General features: G+C 35.3%; 1 protein-coding gene across 26 annotated transcripts in view; it reads left to right on the top strand.

Moving 5' to 3' along the window:
- RIMS2 (regulating synaptic membrane exocytosis 2) overlaps positions 1-18,062 on the top strand; it is a gene marked incomplete at both ends in the record, with an annotated part of 479,054 nt that overhangs the window by 260,172 nt on the left and 200,820 nt on the right. For 20 of the 26 annotated variants that reach the window (XM_080611841.1, XM_080611850.1, XM_080611856.1 and 17 more), the window contains 6 exons: positions 4,476-4,543; positions 6,259-6,382; positions 8,153-8,248; positions 9,071-9,194; positions 14,299-14,345; positions 15,483-15,595. In XM_080611841.1, the coding sequence (XP_080467967.1) occupies positions 4,476-4,543; positions 6,259-6,382; positions 8,153-8,248; positions 9,071-9,194; positions 14,299-14,345; positions 15,483-15,595 (572 nt within the window). Of the gene's footprint in view, positions 1-4,475; positions 4,544-4,660; positions 4,870-6,258; positions 6,383-8,152; positions 8,249-9,070; positions 9,195-14,298; positions 14,346-15,482; positions 15,596-18,062 lie in introns of all 26 variants that reach the window. The other 6 variants (XM_080611830.1, XM_080611853.1, XM_080611854.1 and 3 more) reach the window with 1 other exon arrangement.

The raw sequence follows: 18,062 nt of genomic DNA on the forward strand, positions 1-18,062 counted from the left end.
GAGACAAGGATGTCATGTGGGACAGTGTCGAACGCTTTACACAAGTCCAGGTAGATGACATCAACTGCTCTACCCCTGTCCATTAGTTCCTTAGCCTCATCATAGAAGGCCACCAAATTGGTCAGTCAGGATTTCCCCTTAGTGAAGCCATGCTGGCTGTCACCAACCACCTCCTTGTTTTTCATGTGCCTTAGCATGCCTTCCAGGAGAATCTGCTCCAAGATTTTGCCAGGCACAGAGGTGAGACTGACTGGTCTGTAATTCCCTGGGTCATCCATTTTCCCCTTCTTGAAAATGGGGGTTATATTTCCCTTTTTCCAGTTGTCAGGAACTTCACCTGACTGCCATGATTTTTCAAATATGATGGCCAGTGGCTTAGCAACTTCATTCACCAGCTCCTTCAGGGCCCGTGGATGGATTTCGTCAGGTCCCATGAGCTTGTGCACGTTCAGGTTTTTAAGATGGTCTCGAAACAGATCCTCTCCTACAGTGGCTCTAGGGTCTTCATTCTTACAGTCCCTGCGTCTGCCTTCCAAGACTTGGGTGGTGTGGTCAGAGCATTTACCAGTGAAGATCGGGCAAAGAAGTCATTAAGAACCTCAGCCTTCTCCAAATCCTGGGTAGCCAGTTCTGATAGTTTCTGTAGGGTGCCCACATTGTCGCAGCCAGATTGCCGTCACATCCAACATGTGACGTCTTACATGTATTACTCTTAATTTTACGAAATTTCACAAATAATCTACCTGGTCAAGGTTTTACTATTTATAAAACTTGTAGTGAAAAATTTATGCACAGTAATTTTATCAGGTCATTCATTGTACGTCAAAAAAGTGTGAGTGTTCTAAGTATTACACATCTCATATAAATGTAATATGCTACAGGGCTTCCAAACAGTCATCCTGGGTATATTTTTACAAGTTTAAATATTTAATTAATAATAGTTTTTTTGCATTTTAATAATTTTTATCGTATTTAGTATTTATAGTATATAGTATATAGTATTTAGGCCTGTCATTTAGATGACAATGCAGTGTTAAGGACAAAAATCTAGATGATCTAGGAGGGCTTTATAATAGTTTCTATGTCAATTTGAAAGTTATGGCTACATATTTTAATGGAAAAAAGAATAGAGATAGGAACAAATCCGTCTTTGGTTGGAGGTGTTGCTTATTATCTTATAATTTTAATTGTATTTACTGTGAGACACTGTTAGGTTAAAAAGAAAGTTGAATTTCTGCACCTTGACTGAAAAGGAGAGAGGAAAATAGTAAAGGAAGAAGTGGGAGTGCTTTAATGAGGCAAGAGGCTCAACTTTGCATGTGTTCCTTTGTGCAGGTTTAGGTTTAGGGCTTTCCATTTGATAAACGTAACAGATGCTGCAAAATAATAGGATCTTTTAGGATGTAAGTAGTTTCTATGTGCTAATGCCTCAGGTATGCTGAGATAAATGTGTCTAATCTTGGACACGTAGTATGTGGGTGCACAATATAGTCATATGTGGATGAGAGGCCTCTTGGAAACATTTTTAGTAAGCAGAAAACAGTTGCACCAGCAGATGAGCATGAGACCAATGCTTAAAGACTTAACACAGAAACTGGTCAAGAGATCCTTTTAGTCTCCAAAAGCACTGCTAAGTTGAAGAGTGAAAAAGAGAGTTTATGACATATCAAAAGAAATATTTGGTATTTCTAACTGTATAAAATCAATCCACTAGATTTGCCTTCCATGAGGCTTAATGAGTCCTAAGTCCTTTCTGTGATAATTTTGGTATTTTCTTGGATATGTAAACAAATAGTTGAGGCTGTGTCAAAATAGCAATTTAAGGTAGTAGGATCCTCCTCATGAAAATCTGAATGATTCTCTGATTCTATGAGTAAGTAAGTCACTGAGACCTCCTTTATAAGCAGTGGAGGAGAAATAAGGTGTTTTGGGTGTGATGAAGATATGATTTATTTCACATGGATGTACACATCTAAACCAGGTCAAATAAACTGCACCTTAAAAAGTTCTGTTTCCCTTCACTGACTATAAAATGAGCAGAAACTGATTAATCCAGATGTACAGATCTGTACTATAAATACCCAGATTTTGGGAAGAAGAATTAAAGGTATCTAGATTCAATTATTTCAGAGTTGGCTGTAAAACTTCTCTAACAGCATGTAAACAATACCTACCTTACCCCCTGAAAGTAGAGAGAAATTGGGAGTTCTATAGTAGGAAAATGGCATCATAGAATCATAGAATAGGTTGGAAGGGACCTCAAGGATCATCTGGTCCAACCTTTCTAGGCAAAGCATGACCTAGACTAGATGTTCTAGCACCCTGTCCAGCCAAATCTTAACATTGTCCAATGTTGCAGAATCCATCACTTCCATGGGAAGATTATTGCAGTGGCTGATTGCTCATTGTGAAAGTTTTCCTCTTGCGTTCAATTGGAATCTCCCCAGCAGTAACTTGTACCCATTACGCCTTATCTTTTCCATGTGACTCCTTGTAGTAATGGAGTCTCTGTCTTCTTTGTAGCCACCCTTGAAATACTGGAACACGGTGATACGGTCTTCTCTAAGGTGTCTTTTCTCTAGGCTGTACAAACCCAGCTCTCTCAGCCTTTCTTTGTGCAGCAGGCTTCCCAGTCCTTTGATCATCTTTGTGGCCCTTGTGACCCTTCTCTGGACATTCTTCAGCCCATCCACATCTATTTTGTATAGCAGGGGCTAAAACTGAGCACAGTATTCCAAGTATGGCCTGACAAGCGCTGACTAGAGTGGAATGATAATTTCTTTATCTCTGCTGGTGGTGCCCTTGTTGATGTAACCCAGCATTCTGTTGCATTGTTTTGCCACAGCAGCACACTGTTCACTGTTGTCTGGTAACCTATGTCCTAACCAATAAACAAATAGCCAATGTATTTTATTTTTACTGCATAATGGGAAGTTTTTAAAAACTGTTAGAGCCCACCACTGCTCAGCATTTGCTCATATAAACACCTATAGGATGAACTTATATATGTGCAGCACAGCTGTACTGTAAAGTAAATCACTGTAAAGCTAATATAATTTCTGTCTTTGAGGGTATTCCTATATACTGATATTGTGGACACAAAAGTAGCAAGTGAAGATTGGAGCAGTTTTTGGTGACTAGGTGTGTGCACATCTGCAGTGGGACTGTGTGTATATGGTTCAGAACATCTCAGGGGCCCACCTTTTCAATAGCTTATTTTCCTATTTTTAAGAAGTTATTTTCAATGTAGACACACAGGTGAAAGTATAGTTTGATAGGGGTCCTTGCTTTCGACAAGCTCATACAAAAATATATAATTGATATGGAGAAGTCATGAATAGGAATGCTGTCAAAGTCAGGATGGGTTTCCTAAAGTACAGGTAAAATGCTATGTTCATTGTGGAACAGCAAGGACATATAGCTATACTCCTGGCTTTCTTTTTGGTGGCTCCTTTTGGATTATAAGTGATAGTCATGGTTCTTGCTGAGAATTTTAAAACCTTAAAAAATGTCCAGTAATTTGCAGTGGTAGATTTGCCTAATGGTAGATAACTACATTTAAATTGTAGTCTTTTCAATAAAAGTATACACTTGGAGATAGATAGTCAGGAGTTAGTATTGGTGAGAATGATCAGTTTTAACTGTTGTGCCTATAAAGCCCATTTTATTTCAGTGCTTTGCTCCTAGAATTAGATACCAGATTATAGGGAACAAATCACAAATTTTTTAGTCAAGCTTTGGTTTTGAGTACAGCAGTTGACACAGATGCCACAGGAAATAACTGCTAAGAAAAAAAAAGAATGGGCTCATGTGCCTTTAGTTCATGCAATTAGAGCTGAGAAGTCATCATTACTGTAATGAGATGAGTTTTTCCTCACTTAAGATCCATTTTTAAATGTATTTTAAACCCAGGATTTTTATAGCAGGCAATAGGTAGACTAGAAATCTTACTATTTTCTGGGTATTTCCAATTGTATATTTATGTAGTAAAGGTTAGATCTTCATGAGCTCACTGATTATTTCACTCAGTTCCCCTGCAGCAGTGTCTTTGGAGGCAGAGGTAAGACAGCACTGGAAATTCCATGGCAGAAGTACCTCTTGCAAAATAATTCAATATTCAGATGCTTTCCTTTCTGAAAATTTTTAGGAATACAACGCAATTTGCTTTCTAATTTAATTTACTCTAAGTAATTTTACATGAACAATCAAAAATGGTGAAGCAGTAATGCTTTACACTGTACATAATTTCATGCACACATAGACACAAACATACCTTCTTCCTCACTGGATTTCATATTCCATGTACTCTGCTGTTGAAGCCTTAACTTTTTCTGGGAAGCACTTTGCAAGTCCTGCTAACAGAGGTTCTGAATCAGATAGCATAATCAGAAGTCTTTACAATTTTACTGTGTCTTTTCCTGTCCTTTCTTTCACCTTTCCTTTACTGCACTATCTTGTCTGTCTGATTCTCACAGGAGACATGGATTACAACTGGTTGGACCATACGTCTTGGCATAGCAGTGAGGCATCCCCAATGTCTTTGGTGAGACATGTGGAGCCTTACCATTTACTTTCCTTTACATTTCATATTTCCTTTGTTTTATTTACACCTTTGCATGTTTTCTTTTTTGTATCCTTTTTTTTTATCCCACACCTATAGGGGACAGTCAAAGGGGAAAAAGAAAAACTAGTGAGCAGGCAGTTTTGTCGGATTCTAACACCTTATCCGAGAGGCAAAAGAAAATGGTGTGCTTTGGTGGCCACTCTTTGGAAGAGGACTTGGAATGGTCTGAGCCTCAGATAAAAGACTCTGGGGTAGATACGTGTAGTAGCACAACTCTAAACGAGGAACATAGCCATAGCGAGAAGGTACTGAGATTATGGAGCCTGCATTTTAACCTGCTCATTTGGTCTTTGTTTGCTCTCTGTCACTCATTAAAATAGTGCATAAAAAGATAGGGTGTTTCTAGAGACACTGTAGCATTTCTTAAGGTGCAGAAAAGAAAAACAAATGAAAAGTCTCTTCATGTTGCAGCTTTTACTGCTTGGCAGCCTAAAAAAAAAATTGAGAAGCATAAAGGAAGAACTTTTGTTCTTATGGTTGCATAATAGCGTATCATGGTATTACCTTCAAGTATAAAGTAATTAAAAATAAGGATTCTACTGATTGGCTTATTTGATTTACTATGTTCAAACTCCTGGGGCTGAAATTAAATGAATAGTTTAAACCCCAGGTGAAAAAGGGAGAAAATTGGGTCTCTCTGCACAGAAAAGTTGTTTTTCTTTTTTCCCTTTCACTGTCATGGTTGTTCTTTTGTTTTGTTGCCATGCCATTTTTGTGCAGTATTGTGCAGAATTAAAGGCTTTGCCATCTGCTTTGGTATTTTTTTGTTTTTGCTTTCTGTTTGGTGGAGATTATGAGAAATCTTTTTAGAGTTATTAGTTGTAACGGGAGCAGATTTGTCTGTGCCTGCTAATTTTGCATGAAATAGAGCATGAAATAGTATTTTGCTCTGAAAAAGTGCTATGATTACACAAAACAAAATTTAAAATTGTATTAGTTATGACAATATACAGCTGTGCCCATGTATAGTAATGGATTAATAACATTCACTGCAACTATGCTTTATATATGAAGTAATTATTCCAAGAAAGAAGTGATACATTTAAATAGGGTAATGACTATAGCTGTTAAGGTATTCTATAATTTTTAATATATTATATATTCTATTATATATTCTATATATTCTGTTATATTCTATAATTTTTAATATATAACTACTGAAAGAAAGTGAAAATTGAAAATGCTTGACAGCAAACTGTCATGGCTGGAATAGTGGAAAAAGAAGAAATGTTTTATATCAATTTTCTGTTTTGAGTTAAACTTTTTTAGTATTACACTAGTCCTCTACAGCTGTTTTTGTTTGTATGAAGGTGTGATTTCCATTCTATATAGGTAACTATGTATAGTTGTATATAGCTGCATAATCAAGATGCAAAGATAATTCTAGATATTTAGAAATTGGATTTAGTAAAATAGATAATGTTACAAACTATTAGACATGCACTGTGATGGACTATATATCCAAATACATCTTTTCTGGCACAGTTTTCTCTCGTTCTATTATTACAGTAAATGGTAGTGTAATCATAATACTGTCATGGCATTCATGAAATATATCAAGAAATGAAAAGTATTACTGAAATACTTTCTTTAAAATCCTATTCACTGTATTTTCCATTAACACCATATGATAGCATCCAGTAACTTGGCAACCATCCAAAGACGGAGACCGTCTCATTGGTCGGATTTTGTTAAATAAACGGCTAAAAGATGGAAGTGTGCCTAGAGACTCGGGAGCAATGCTTGGATTAAAGGTTGGTAAACTAGCTACTTCTATAACAAAAATATTCTCATATTATGCAGGTTATGCATACTGATATCTATAATGTCTTATCATTCTCAAAATTACAGTATGGAGACATTTTATAATCAACTAACAAGTAATTTTACAGGGTCCCTGAAAGGCTCAAAAATTTGTATTCTTCTGACTGAAAGGTTAGACATGTTTCCACAAGTTTGCTGAGAATGTCTGCTCTGCAAGGAACTAATTGTATCCTTGCTGGGCAAGCCAAGCCCTGCCTGCTTTTTTCAGTATTGAGCATTGCACTAAGGTATAACTTCTGTTACACAAAAGAGGGAAGAAATGTGAAAAACACATTATCTCACTTGAGGACTGGGGGGACATCTGGAATCCAATGACATTTCAATCTAGAGCAGCGTCTACCGGTGGAAGAGCCAAAAGCCAGAAAGTTCTCCTCCCTCCCCCTGATTGTTTGATTTGCTACATTTTAAATGCACAAGATTGAAAATGATTTAATACTTATTGTACATTATCACAAAGTAATGTGTTTGCATCTTTTTCATAATGTAGTACTCTTTGAAAATTATGACGTTATTTCTAGCTCCTATCTTGATCTCAGTTTTGTATAATATTGTTTGCAGTTCCAGCAATACTAGTACGAGAATGAGAATGAATTATACACAGTAAAAGAAACAAGCATATATTTATGTTGAATCAACATCCTTGTTGTGAGAAATTATTAAGAAGTTTGATTAATTCTCCATTCTCTATTTAGGATGACACTGACTTCACTGGGTACACAGATTCAGTATAGTTATACACTGTAAATAGGGATTAAATAAGGGTAGTTACTTATACTAGCATGCTTTGGAATTTTTTTTTATTTAATTGACAACTGATTTTATTTTGAAGCCAGTGAAGAACCCACTTGAGCACTTTGGAAATGTGTGTAATTGTCATAATGTCTGAAAATGCAAGAGGAGAGACTAATAGTTCCACTATGAAGTACTTTTTGTTTAAACTTCTATATCTAAAACTCTAAAATCTTCTCTTAAAAAGTTGAACTCTTCACTGATATTCATGAACTACTTTTTGATCTCAATGGACATCTGAAGAGAGTGTTTTTCAGCTGTTATTTTCAAATATTTGCATTATTAAATGTGACCTAAGCTGGATTTAGGATTACAATTTTAAATTGCAATACGAAGGCTGTTAAGAAACTCTTAAGAATTTGAAGAGTATGCGGTTATAATGGATTTTGGTATGTGAATCTCCTGATTCTAAGATAAATATTAAGGTCAAACCTGTTGGAGTTTCTTGTAGAGAAATCTTCAGTATGACAAGTATTTTCATCTGACTTGGCAGCCAATGTGAATTTGATTAATTGAGGTGTTTGATGCTTGGTGTGAACATCATAAGTTTGGTTACATTAATACGTCTGTTTTCAGTTTAAAAGTATTGAAGTAAGTAGTCTTATAACCAACAGCTTACTTTTTTTGGGTGGTAATTTATAATAAAGTGAAATACTCTACATATATTTGGTAAGTCTAAAAGCTTTAGCATTCTAAATTTGCATTGTGTTTAAATTACACAAGTAGCCAGAATAGATAGAAACATAACCTGTCATAGCTAATATTCTGTGGTGGGTTTTTTTCAAGTCTATATGTCTTAACCTGGGCTACCTGAAAACCAGGAAAATAACTGGCTTCTTTTTTCGTTGCCAGAACATTGAAGTCATTTAAAGTAATTTTCATTCTATGAAAATGCTTCCTCTTTGAAACAGGTAGTAGGAGGAAAGATGACTGAATCAGGTCGACTCTGCGCATTTATCACCAAAGTTAAAAAAGGAAGCTTAGCTGATACAGTGGGGCATCTTAGACCAGGTATGTATCTACTATAGTTCTATACTGGTGAGTTGCTTTTCTGAAGGTGATAACAACTGAGTGAGTTTAATTAGCTATGAAATTATGTTGAAAAGGTATGATGAACTACTGCAGAATTCAACCTGACATTTAGTTACTTGATTATTGACATTACTTCTTTTGTCAAATACATAAATTCTCACATTGTTCAGAATCATATTTTAGCATTTTTGCTCATGCTTTTATACTCAAAATACTATTCCACTAATGTTCTGTACAGTAATTTTGTGGTCCATATTTTATTTAGAGCAAACTAAGCTATCACAATTGTGTGAACAGAACCAGCTCAGCTAAGAAACTGCTTCTATCCCAACATGCAAACCATAGATAGCTAGATTGAAGAACGTGTCAGAAATATTAGCTATTAATATAAAAACTAGCTGAACTTTAAATGCTAAACTTGTAGAGTTAAGTGGATCTTCAAAATAGTAAGTTGATGAGATAGATATGCTGGTTTAAAGAGCTGCATTTCCTAAAGAGCATGTTGGGATTTTAGTAAACCACAGCTGCCAAAGCGACTAAGAGCTGTCTCTTACTCAATAGGCACTCACTCAATAATTATCACCTAGTGGTGATATTATTGTTTCATTGAACTTTACATATTTGAAGCTAAGCTGCTGAAAACCTTTTATAATCATGATTTTCCTGTATAAAGGACTGCAGACTTGTCTCCAACACAGGTTTCACAGTTCAGAAAACTTGAGAGTAGAATGGCTTAAATTGTCATTGTAAGTACAGTGCACAGCAGACTTCCTAAGAAGAGTGTTATTACTGAAATTATAGGTGATGAAGTGTTAGAATGGAATGGAAGGCTACTACAAGGAGCAACCTTTGAGGAGGTGTATAACATCATTTTGGAATCCAAACCTGAGCCACAAGTAGAGCTTGTTGTTTCAAGACCAATAGGGTAAGTAACTTTATAAGTTTTTGTATTAAATATGATAAAAATGTTGCTAAATTTCACTTTTAGGGCAAAGCATATCAAACAGATTTATAAAAATTGTGAACAGTAAAACTGTGTTCAAAATTCTGTAAACCAAAAACATAGCTAGAATGATAGACCACAACAGTAATTAAAAAGAGCTGATGTGAAATTCTGTGTTCTCTGAGAAAGTCCTAGGCAATGTATGCCAGTATGGTCAAAATAAGTTCCCTTCTGTGGTTGTTTACTTGGTGATCAAGCCAACATTTGTTCTGAAATTGTTACACTCTTTATTGTTGCAGTTCTTGACTCTTGATTTTTTATTTCTCCATTCCCATCTTTATATAATATATAAAATTATGTATTTATGTTTAGTCTATGAATTGTGCTGAACTCAATTTATTGACAGTATGCAATGCAGAATTTGCACAAAATACAGTATGCTAATGACATAATCAATATGCTTTGGAAAGTCTTGAATCCACATTCTCATCATCTTCATCTATGAAATCTATTAAATTATTGCAGGTTATCTAATACAGAACATATCGAATAAATAGCTAGCACTCTGCAGGACTTTTTCTTTGGTGCTTTACATTGCCCTGTTTTCTTAACTTTCAGACCTATTTCTCAAAATCTTGCATAGCAGTAGTTGCTTTGTTATATTAGACTGTGAATACTTCTCCTTCATCTGTTCCTTTTCTTCCAAGTTCCTGCAGCCTGCAATCACATCCATCCATTTTTTACTTCTCCATTAGAAGCTCCATAGCTGATCACACCATGGCTGTGTAGAGGGGGATGTTTATCACTGAATTTGAAGATGCTTACAATTGTTAAGAATTTTCTCTTTCCCCCCACCGAATTTATTATGATGTATATGGCACAACTGGACAGGGTGCTAGGTAATATCATCTAGGCTTCCTTTTCCATGTGAGGTTGGACCAAGATGGTCTTTCAAGATCCTTTACAACCTGGGCTGTTCTATGATTCCATGATTATATATTAATAAATATATTTATTGGATGAACATGATAAATACATTTATTAGATGCACACAATTATCTTACCTTTTTACAAGAAAGCATTGGCAATATTACAACTAAAAATTAAGAAGCATAAAAAAATCTAGAACTGTATAATATGAAGGCAGAATTTCAGTGATGATAATTTATCAGTTCAGCTGTAATAAGTGCTTAACATGTTCGACACATCCAGAACTTAATGTGTAGGAACTTAATTTGGTTTGAAAATTTTAAACAAATTTGATAATGACAAAACTTGCTTTATCTTTTTAGTGAGATGAGAGGTTATCTCCTACATACATATTGAATCACAACCCCTTTAGTGCAAAGGCTGTGTCATCTGTCCTATTCTTAAAAACCTCTGCTTAACTTGGAAGTTGTAGGTATAATAGCAATGCTAAAGGACAGACTATGTTACTAGAAGAATATTGTCTCAGAAAAAGAGGTTCCAAATTCATTTCTTAAGGTGTAAGATCTTTTCATAGTTTCTCTCAAACAGAAGTTTATAGCAGAAGTTTCAAGGAACTGCTCACGTCTTGAAAATATTCAATTTATTTTCTCCTTCTGCATTTTTTTTCAATGTGCAAACCTCCTGTATTCTTTCTTGTGCTTTTGTATTTACTGTCTATTGCTTACCTTCCTTATCATCATGTCTTCTGTTATGTTACCATGTGCTCCACTTGCTGTCACTATAGCAGCTCATGTAAAATTCCTTAAAGAAAGTGAAGTGGGCTCTCAAGATGCCTTCTTCAGCATTACCTGCTTGCCACATAGTCTGAAGAACTGAGCCAGATCAGGGCTAAAAAAGTTTTTCTGTACACTTTATTCACAGTGCCTTTTTGGACTAGATGTAAGAGAGGGTTTTCACCTCCAAAAAGCAAGTTGCTAATCTAAATAGGTTTATAACTGTAGTCTCAGTGATGAATGCTTTCTGCAAGTTGGTAAGGTTTTAGGTTCTTGTTAGATGTATGTAACTGTTTTGATTTTGATATTGACATAACTTCAGATTTTATTTTTTTTTTTTTATTTTAATGATACTTGAGATGATGAACTGGAAATTCTGTAGTATCTTCTCAGTTTAGATTTCAGCTTAGAATTAAGTGGACTATAGAAATTAATACCTTATGCTTGCCCAAGGAAACGTAACACCATAGGTTTGTGTTCTGCCCCAGGGAGTAAAGTTTCAATATCTTTAAAATCATTAAAGTTCAGATTTACTAGATGTCAGGAGTGGTATTCATTTTAACTAGAATAATTGATGCCCACTTGAAGGATTTCACTTTTGCATTGAGGAATATCCTGTTACTTAGAGTCTCAATGGTTGCATAGCAACACATTAACTCATGCCAGAAATCTTCTGACAGCTACTGGTAATTAACTTAGTTGACAAAGAGAACCTATTGTCACATCCTGATACTCTGAATACAAAAACAAATTTCAGTAAACATGATTATTAGTTCTTCTTCATTTTATTATGGGCTGACTGCTATGAAAACTGAAGATAACTAGCTGAGCTGATAAAGGAAGATAAAATGGAAAGCTCCTTAAGAAAAAAAATCATACCATTTTGGCTTGCAATTTATCCCTTTTTCCATCTTAAAATAAAACTTGATGGCCAAGTTGTTACTCTGTGTGAGCTGGCTGTCTCTTATACACAGGAACTTAACTATTTTCTGCTTTTCTAATTCTCAGAAATAATTTTAAAATTCATGTTATTTTCATAGTTACTACATTTTGAATTTGGAAAGGATGCAATCTGCTTGGAGTGGGACATATCTTAAAAAGCGAAGAGATGCCTAAAACTAGTTCTGCTTCTTCTATACCTGTTAATCTCAGTGATAGTTTGTTCTAAGAAATACCAATCACACTACCATGAACTACGGGAATATGCATGCTTTAGGAACATAAATCATAGAATCATAGAATAGTTAGGGTTGGAAAGGACCTTAAGATCATCTAGTTCCAACCCCCCTGCCATGGGCAGGGACACCCCACACTAAACCATGTCACCCAAGGCTCTGTCCAGCCTGGCCTTGAACACCGCCAAGGATGGAGCATTCACAACCTCCCTGGGCAACCCATTCCAGTGCCTCACCACCCTCTCAGCAAAGAATTTCTTCGATAGTGTTCAAAGCCCTCAAGTTTATTGTTTCAGCTATCCAGAGAAAACTCATATTCAATTTGTTCACAGTGATCTGTATTTTCAAGGTTTTCTTCTCAAACTCACACAATAGAAATAGCTTTCTGAAATTACAAGTTAGGTGCAGGAGTGTATTTCTGAGTAAGTAATAGGCAAGTATTGGGTCCCTTTATAAATTCTGTATACATCAAATATGCAAATTAATATTTACTTCTTCAATAACTCTTGTAATTTTCTGACAAGTTTTGCTTACTGATGCTCTCTGATTTATTTGAGTTATTGGATACTGTGTATCAATTCACTTGGAAAGGTTCCTCAATCTGCTTAGTAAAGCTAACTTTCTGCAGAGTTTTGAAAAATGTTTGGAAACAGTATACCAAAAAGGAACAGATTATTTTCCTTCTTTTTTTTTTTTTTTCATTGTATGAGACAGTAGATACCATGGGAAGCATTTTTAACCTCTCCTTCCTTTTCATATACCTTTCTGGTGGGTTGACCTTGGCTGGCTATTAAATGCCCACCTAGCCACTCTCTCCTTTCTCCTCCTCAGCAGGAGAGGGGGAGAAAATAAGACAGGAAAGCTCATGGGTCAAGATAAGGATGAGGAGGTCGCTCAGCAACTACCAGCATAGGCAAACTTGGGGAGGATTAATTTAATTTATTAGGAATTAATAAAAGAATAGGATAGTGAGAAGTAAAACAAAAAATAAACCCACTTTCCCTTTACCTCCCTTCTTCCCAGGCTCAAATTCACTCCTTTGTTCCTGGCTCTTCTACCTCCCTGCTCCACCAAGCAGTGCAGGGGAATGGGGCATGGAGCTTGCGATCAGTCCTCTTCCCACTCCTTCTTCTCTGACCTTGGTGTCTGCAGGGATGTTTCTTTCATGGCTTTGTTTTTTCTTACTCTACTCTCCCACAGCTGCTGCACAACTTTTTTTTAACCCTTTCCTGAATACGTTATTACAGAGGCACCACCACCTTTACTGATGGGCTCAGCCGTTCCCTGCAGTGGGTCCATTGGAGCCAGCTGTACCAGGCTGTGTCCAGCACGGAGCAGCCTCAGCCTACGTTCACAGAGGCCCCACAGAGGCCACCCCACAGCCCCCTCTGCCAGCACATGGGTCCTGGTACCGAGTGCAAACTCGCAGAAACCAACTGCACTGAACCACACACATCATGATTTTAAATATTTTTCTTGCTGTGGCTCAGAGCTGAAGCTCTTTGTTTTGCTTGGTTTTGCTCAAATGCCTCTGAAAGTATTTATTAGCATATTGATAGTTTTTATTAGCATACAGTACTGTTTGCCCCTCACAGGAAGAATGTTCCTTTTGGAGGTGGGTGGGCGTAACAAGTTATTTAGTCATTGCAACTGAGTGCTTTAAAATTACATATCTGTACACATGATTTAATACAGGTGTTGAAACATCTCATGTATATGCAACTGTGCAATTTTGCCAAATGAACTTGCACATTTTATTTAGTCATGGAAAAGGTAAGATTGTCCAAACTTGGGTTTCAAGGACAGTAAAGGACATCTTGGGATTGCCATTATTGGCACTTTAATATGTTTGAATAAGGGTCCAGTAAATTTAATTAATGTATAATGTCATCATAAAGTCCACTCCTCACAGTTTTAGTCTACTGTTAATTCTGAGATTGTTCTTTTTTTATTTACTGAACTGTTTTATTTGTGACTGTGCAGACTGTCCTGCATCCACCAAACCACTTGCTCTGTAGGCTTTAATTTGCCACTGAAATTATTTATACTGAATAAAAGATTAGTCTTCCCCGTGGCTGAAGACAGGCAGCAGATCATACACCTTTCCGGAGGCATTCCATGGTGACTTGAAAAGTGTTATAGTGTAACTGAAATTTTAATATGCTTGTTAGATAAAGGATCAGCCTGTCTTAATTTTCCTGATTTCAGGGACATTCCCAGAATACCTGACAGCACACATGCACAGCTGGAGTCCAGTAAGTTTCAATTATGGGGTAGGAAAATCTTCTCTCTCTTTTATGTAAGCACAAAAAGATTGAAAAATGTCATCTACAGTCAGTATATCTTTTGTCTCTTTGTCCATATTTGTCTCAATATGTCATCTTACTGTGTTATCTACCTCTGTTTAATAATAAACTATCAAAAGTCAGGATATTTTGATTTAGGCTTGACATTTGATTATAGGCTTAGGCTATTTTTGATTGAAAAGTATAATTCTAACTAATATACACAAACATTAATAATAATTTTTAATTTCCTGTTGTTTTGCATCTCAGTTGAACCGTGTAAACTAAAAATTGTGATGAAATGTTGTTTATTTACAACCTGAGAGATAGCTATTTTGAAATCAGAATATTTCCACTATATCAGAACCATTCAGCACTCCTTAAATTGGCTAACTCGGTATTTCATGTGAGGAAAATTACTTGTTCTTTGGCTTGATCTGATATGATGGATTTCAGCCTGGAGTTATTTTTTATCATTGTTTTAGGACTCTTTTATAATAGAAGCTATGAACAAATGCAGTGGCAGAAACTTGATTATAATAATATGAAAAACTCCAAAATTTTTCACTGATCAGCCAAGTCTTAAAATAAAATCCATTTTATGTTTTGTGAGATGTGGATTGTCTTTTGTATTTATAAAAATACTTTACTTTTACTCTATGTTTTATATGTCAAAACTTGTCCTCTGACATTTTGCAAACCTTGTAGATTTGAAAACAAAATGCACAAAACTCCTTACATGCATCGATGTTTTTGTAGAAATCTAATTAGAAATTTGTCTGATTGTACAAGATCATAATAATAAGACTGAATTCCTTTGACCACAGTTAAGTATTTACTTTACTATGTAGGAATTTTGGGCCTTCAATTTACTGACATAATTATGGTCAGAATTATCTGAATAAGCTATTTTTTACTCTATAAATAAAAGCTTTTGATTGCATGTGAGCAGCAAAAGATTTAGTATTATTTGATAATTTTAAATAGATGAAAAATTTACATTTCTCAAAGCCTTATTGTATGTTGGGTTATATTTCTACATTTTTTATTTAAAGAATGTTGTGAAAAATTAATACTATTCATATAGTATTTTATTTATGATTACAGGTTCTAGTTCATTTGAATCTCAAAAAATGGACCGACCTTCTATTTCAGTGACTTCTCCTATGAGTCCTGGCATGTTAAGGGATGTTCCACAGTTCTTGTCTGGACAACTTTCAGTATGTAATCATTTAATTGATATTACTGTTGTGCTTTTTGCAGTATATACAACTCTCACTGCAGAGTGCAGGTTTCTTCTAACATAGATTTCTTGTTAAACTAGCAAAATTTTTTATATCTCAGAATAGACAGGGCCATAGTTTCATAAGGGCATTCTATTTTATTAGTTTTTGGAAATTTTATATATGTTGAATTAGAGATATGTATATGTATGTATATGTGCTGTTGAGTGTATACACTTTTTCAACTGTAATACTTACATGAACGGTTGGTAGATTTTATTACCTGTGTGCTTGGACATTAATATTGCTTATTTCTTATGCCTTAGATTTCATATATACCTTTCCCAGATCTCTTTGGTTGTTTACTAATGTTACTTTGGTTGTATTCTTTGTACCAGCGTTACTCACTTTTGTTCTTCACTCTCATTGAGAACAAAGTTCATTACATGAATGTTTTCTTTAAAATTGTAATTTTTCTTACTAAACTGAAGTTTTGTACACTTTTCTGTGTCACTGACAATTCCAAAGTGTGATTTTTCAAAAGTGCTCGGTTGTGGCCTGGTACATGTTGAAAAGGAGAGGAAAATGGAGTAGAAGTAGTACAAAGCTGGTGCTAAACATGTTTAAAAATGTCACATTCATATTTCTTCCAGGTTGTTTATATTAAGATGAGTGTGCCATTAAAATATGCATAAAATCTAAGCAGACTGTTTAAAGGTCTTACAGAAATGGTTTATGGTATTGATAGAGGAGAGGAAGAAATGGGTCTTTTTCAATTCAGCAGCCATGTTGGCTCCATTTTGCAATGCATGAGACATTATTTGATTTGCTCATCAACCCAGCCATCTACAATATATAATTTTGAATTTTCTGTAACTGTTTTACTTAACTACTTTGAAAGACTCAGCCCTTTGGATAAATGAAAAACTAGAAATCTTGACTGTAGAGTGCAGAATTCTTTGCACAAAATGCAATTACAAGAGAACATGAACTGTCAAAATACACAGAGCAAGGTTTCTAAAAATCAATTTAGTTTTGCAATACAGCAAAAATGTTGATAGTGGAAGTGAGGGAAAGAAATCTCTTTTGGCTTCATATCATAAAAAAATTAGGCTAACAAAAAGTTTTGGTTCCTAGGTCCAACCGTGAAATTCAGGGTCTGTAGTTAGCTGATCACACATCCAATGCAGAAGCACTGTGGAATGATGGTACAAATAGGAACCACACAGAACTGACTTCCTCACTTTCTCAGGTTCAGAAACAAAATCTTCGGGAGTTTAAGGTTAGGATTTATTAGTAAAGTCAGTAAGCCTGTGGATTTTGTGGTTTGATTGAATATTGCAGTTTGAGGTGTGTTAGAATAGTATCAGGAGATTTGTAGGCATGTTCTCACAATGGAATTCACAAGGTTTTATATCTTAGAATGGCATATAAATTCAGTGCTTAACTCAAGAAGGCATCATTCCTATTTTGAATTGCTTTTTTTTTTTGCTTGTTTCAAGATACAAATGCCTTTAGTAATAAATTTATAACACTTCTTTCCATTTAAGGAAACAGAATGTCAGAAGACAGTTAAAGATCTTTCCTGTGTTCTCTTTGTACTTCCTTATGTACTGTTTGCAATTATACAGTACTCCCTACTATACTACACAGTATCCTTATTTCCTTCAGAGAGCAGCTGATCCCTGAGAACACGCAGCTCCCAGTTGAGTGACACTGATGTCAGAAATACACAGTAACTCTGAAGTCCCTCTGTCTCAATGTCGACACCTAACATTAGTAGACAGTTTGAGGTTTGAACACTTATCTTACCTCACCAGCTAAAGAGAAGTTGAAAATAGCTGTATTTCATGTTAATCATCTTAATGGCACAACCTAGCTCCTGCTGCTGTTGACTCAAAGCTTTGGGAGGGTAGTACTAAGTGTTTGCTTTGTGAGGAAGGATGGCTTGTCAGAATCTCTGAACATGGTATGGACAGATAGTAATGTAGCGCCTAGCTGGGCACATTGAAATGCCTTGACTAGAATATATTTTCAAGATTTTAAGACAACTGAAGTATTCAACAAGAATATTTTTTCTTTCCCTTTTTGACCTGATATTTCAAGTTTGTTTAAAAAACCACAATTTTTTTGACTTTGAAAATTTTGGCATTTATATGTCTAAAGGTAGTGCAATGACTGTTTTTTCCTTCACTTTTTAAAAACTTGGTTTGTTATTTTATGACTTCAAACAGTTTTGAAACTTTGTAAAAGTGAAAAAACCAGCTCTTTGTAGAGTTGGAGATATTTTGAAAAATTAGAATGCACTATGAGATCTTCTAATTTTGCACCTTTAGCAAAGCTGAAGTAACAGGGGAAGATTGAATTTTAAAAATCTCCCCTGTTCAAAAACATATTTGAGTTTCAACACTACAAAATGGGCGAGCTTCAGTATCTTGATTTTCCTTTTTTTTTTTTTAATCAT

Source organism: Psittacula echo (assembly GCF_963264785.1).
Source record: "Psittacula echo genome assembly, chromosome: 2".
Taxonomy (NCBI): Eukaryota; Metazoa; Chordata; class Aves; order Psittaciformes; family Psittacidae; genus Psittacula; species Psittacula echo.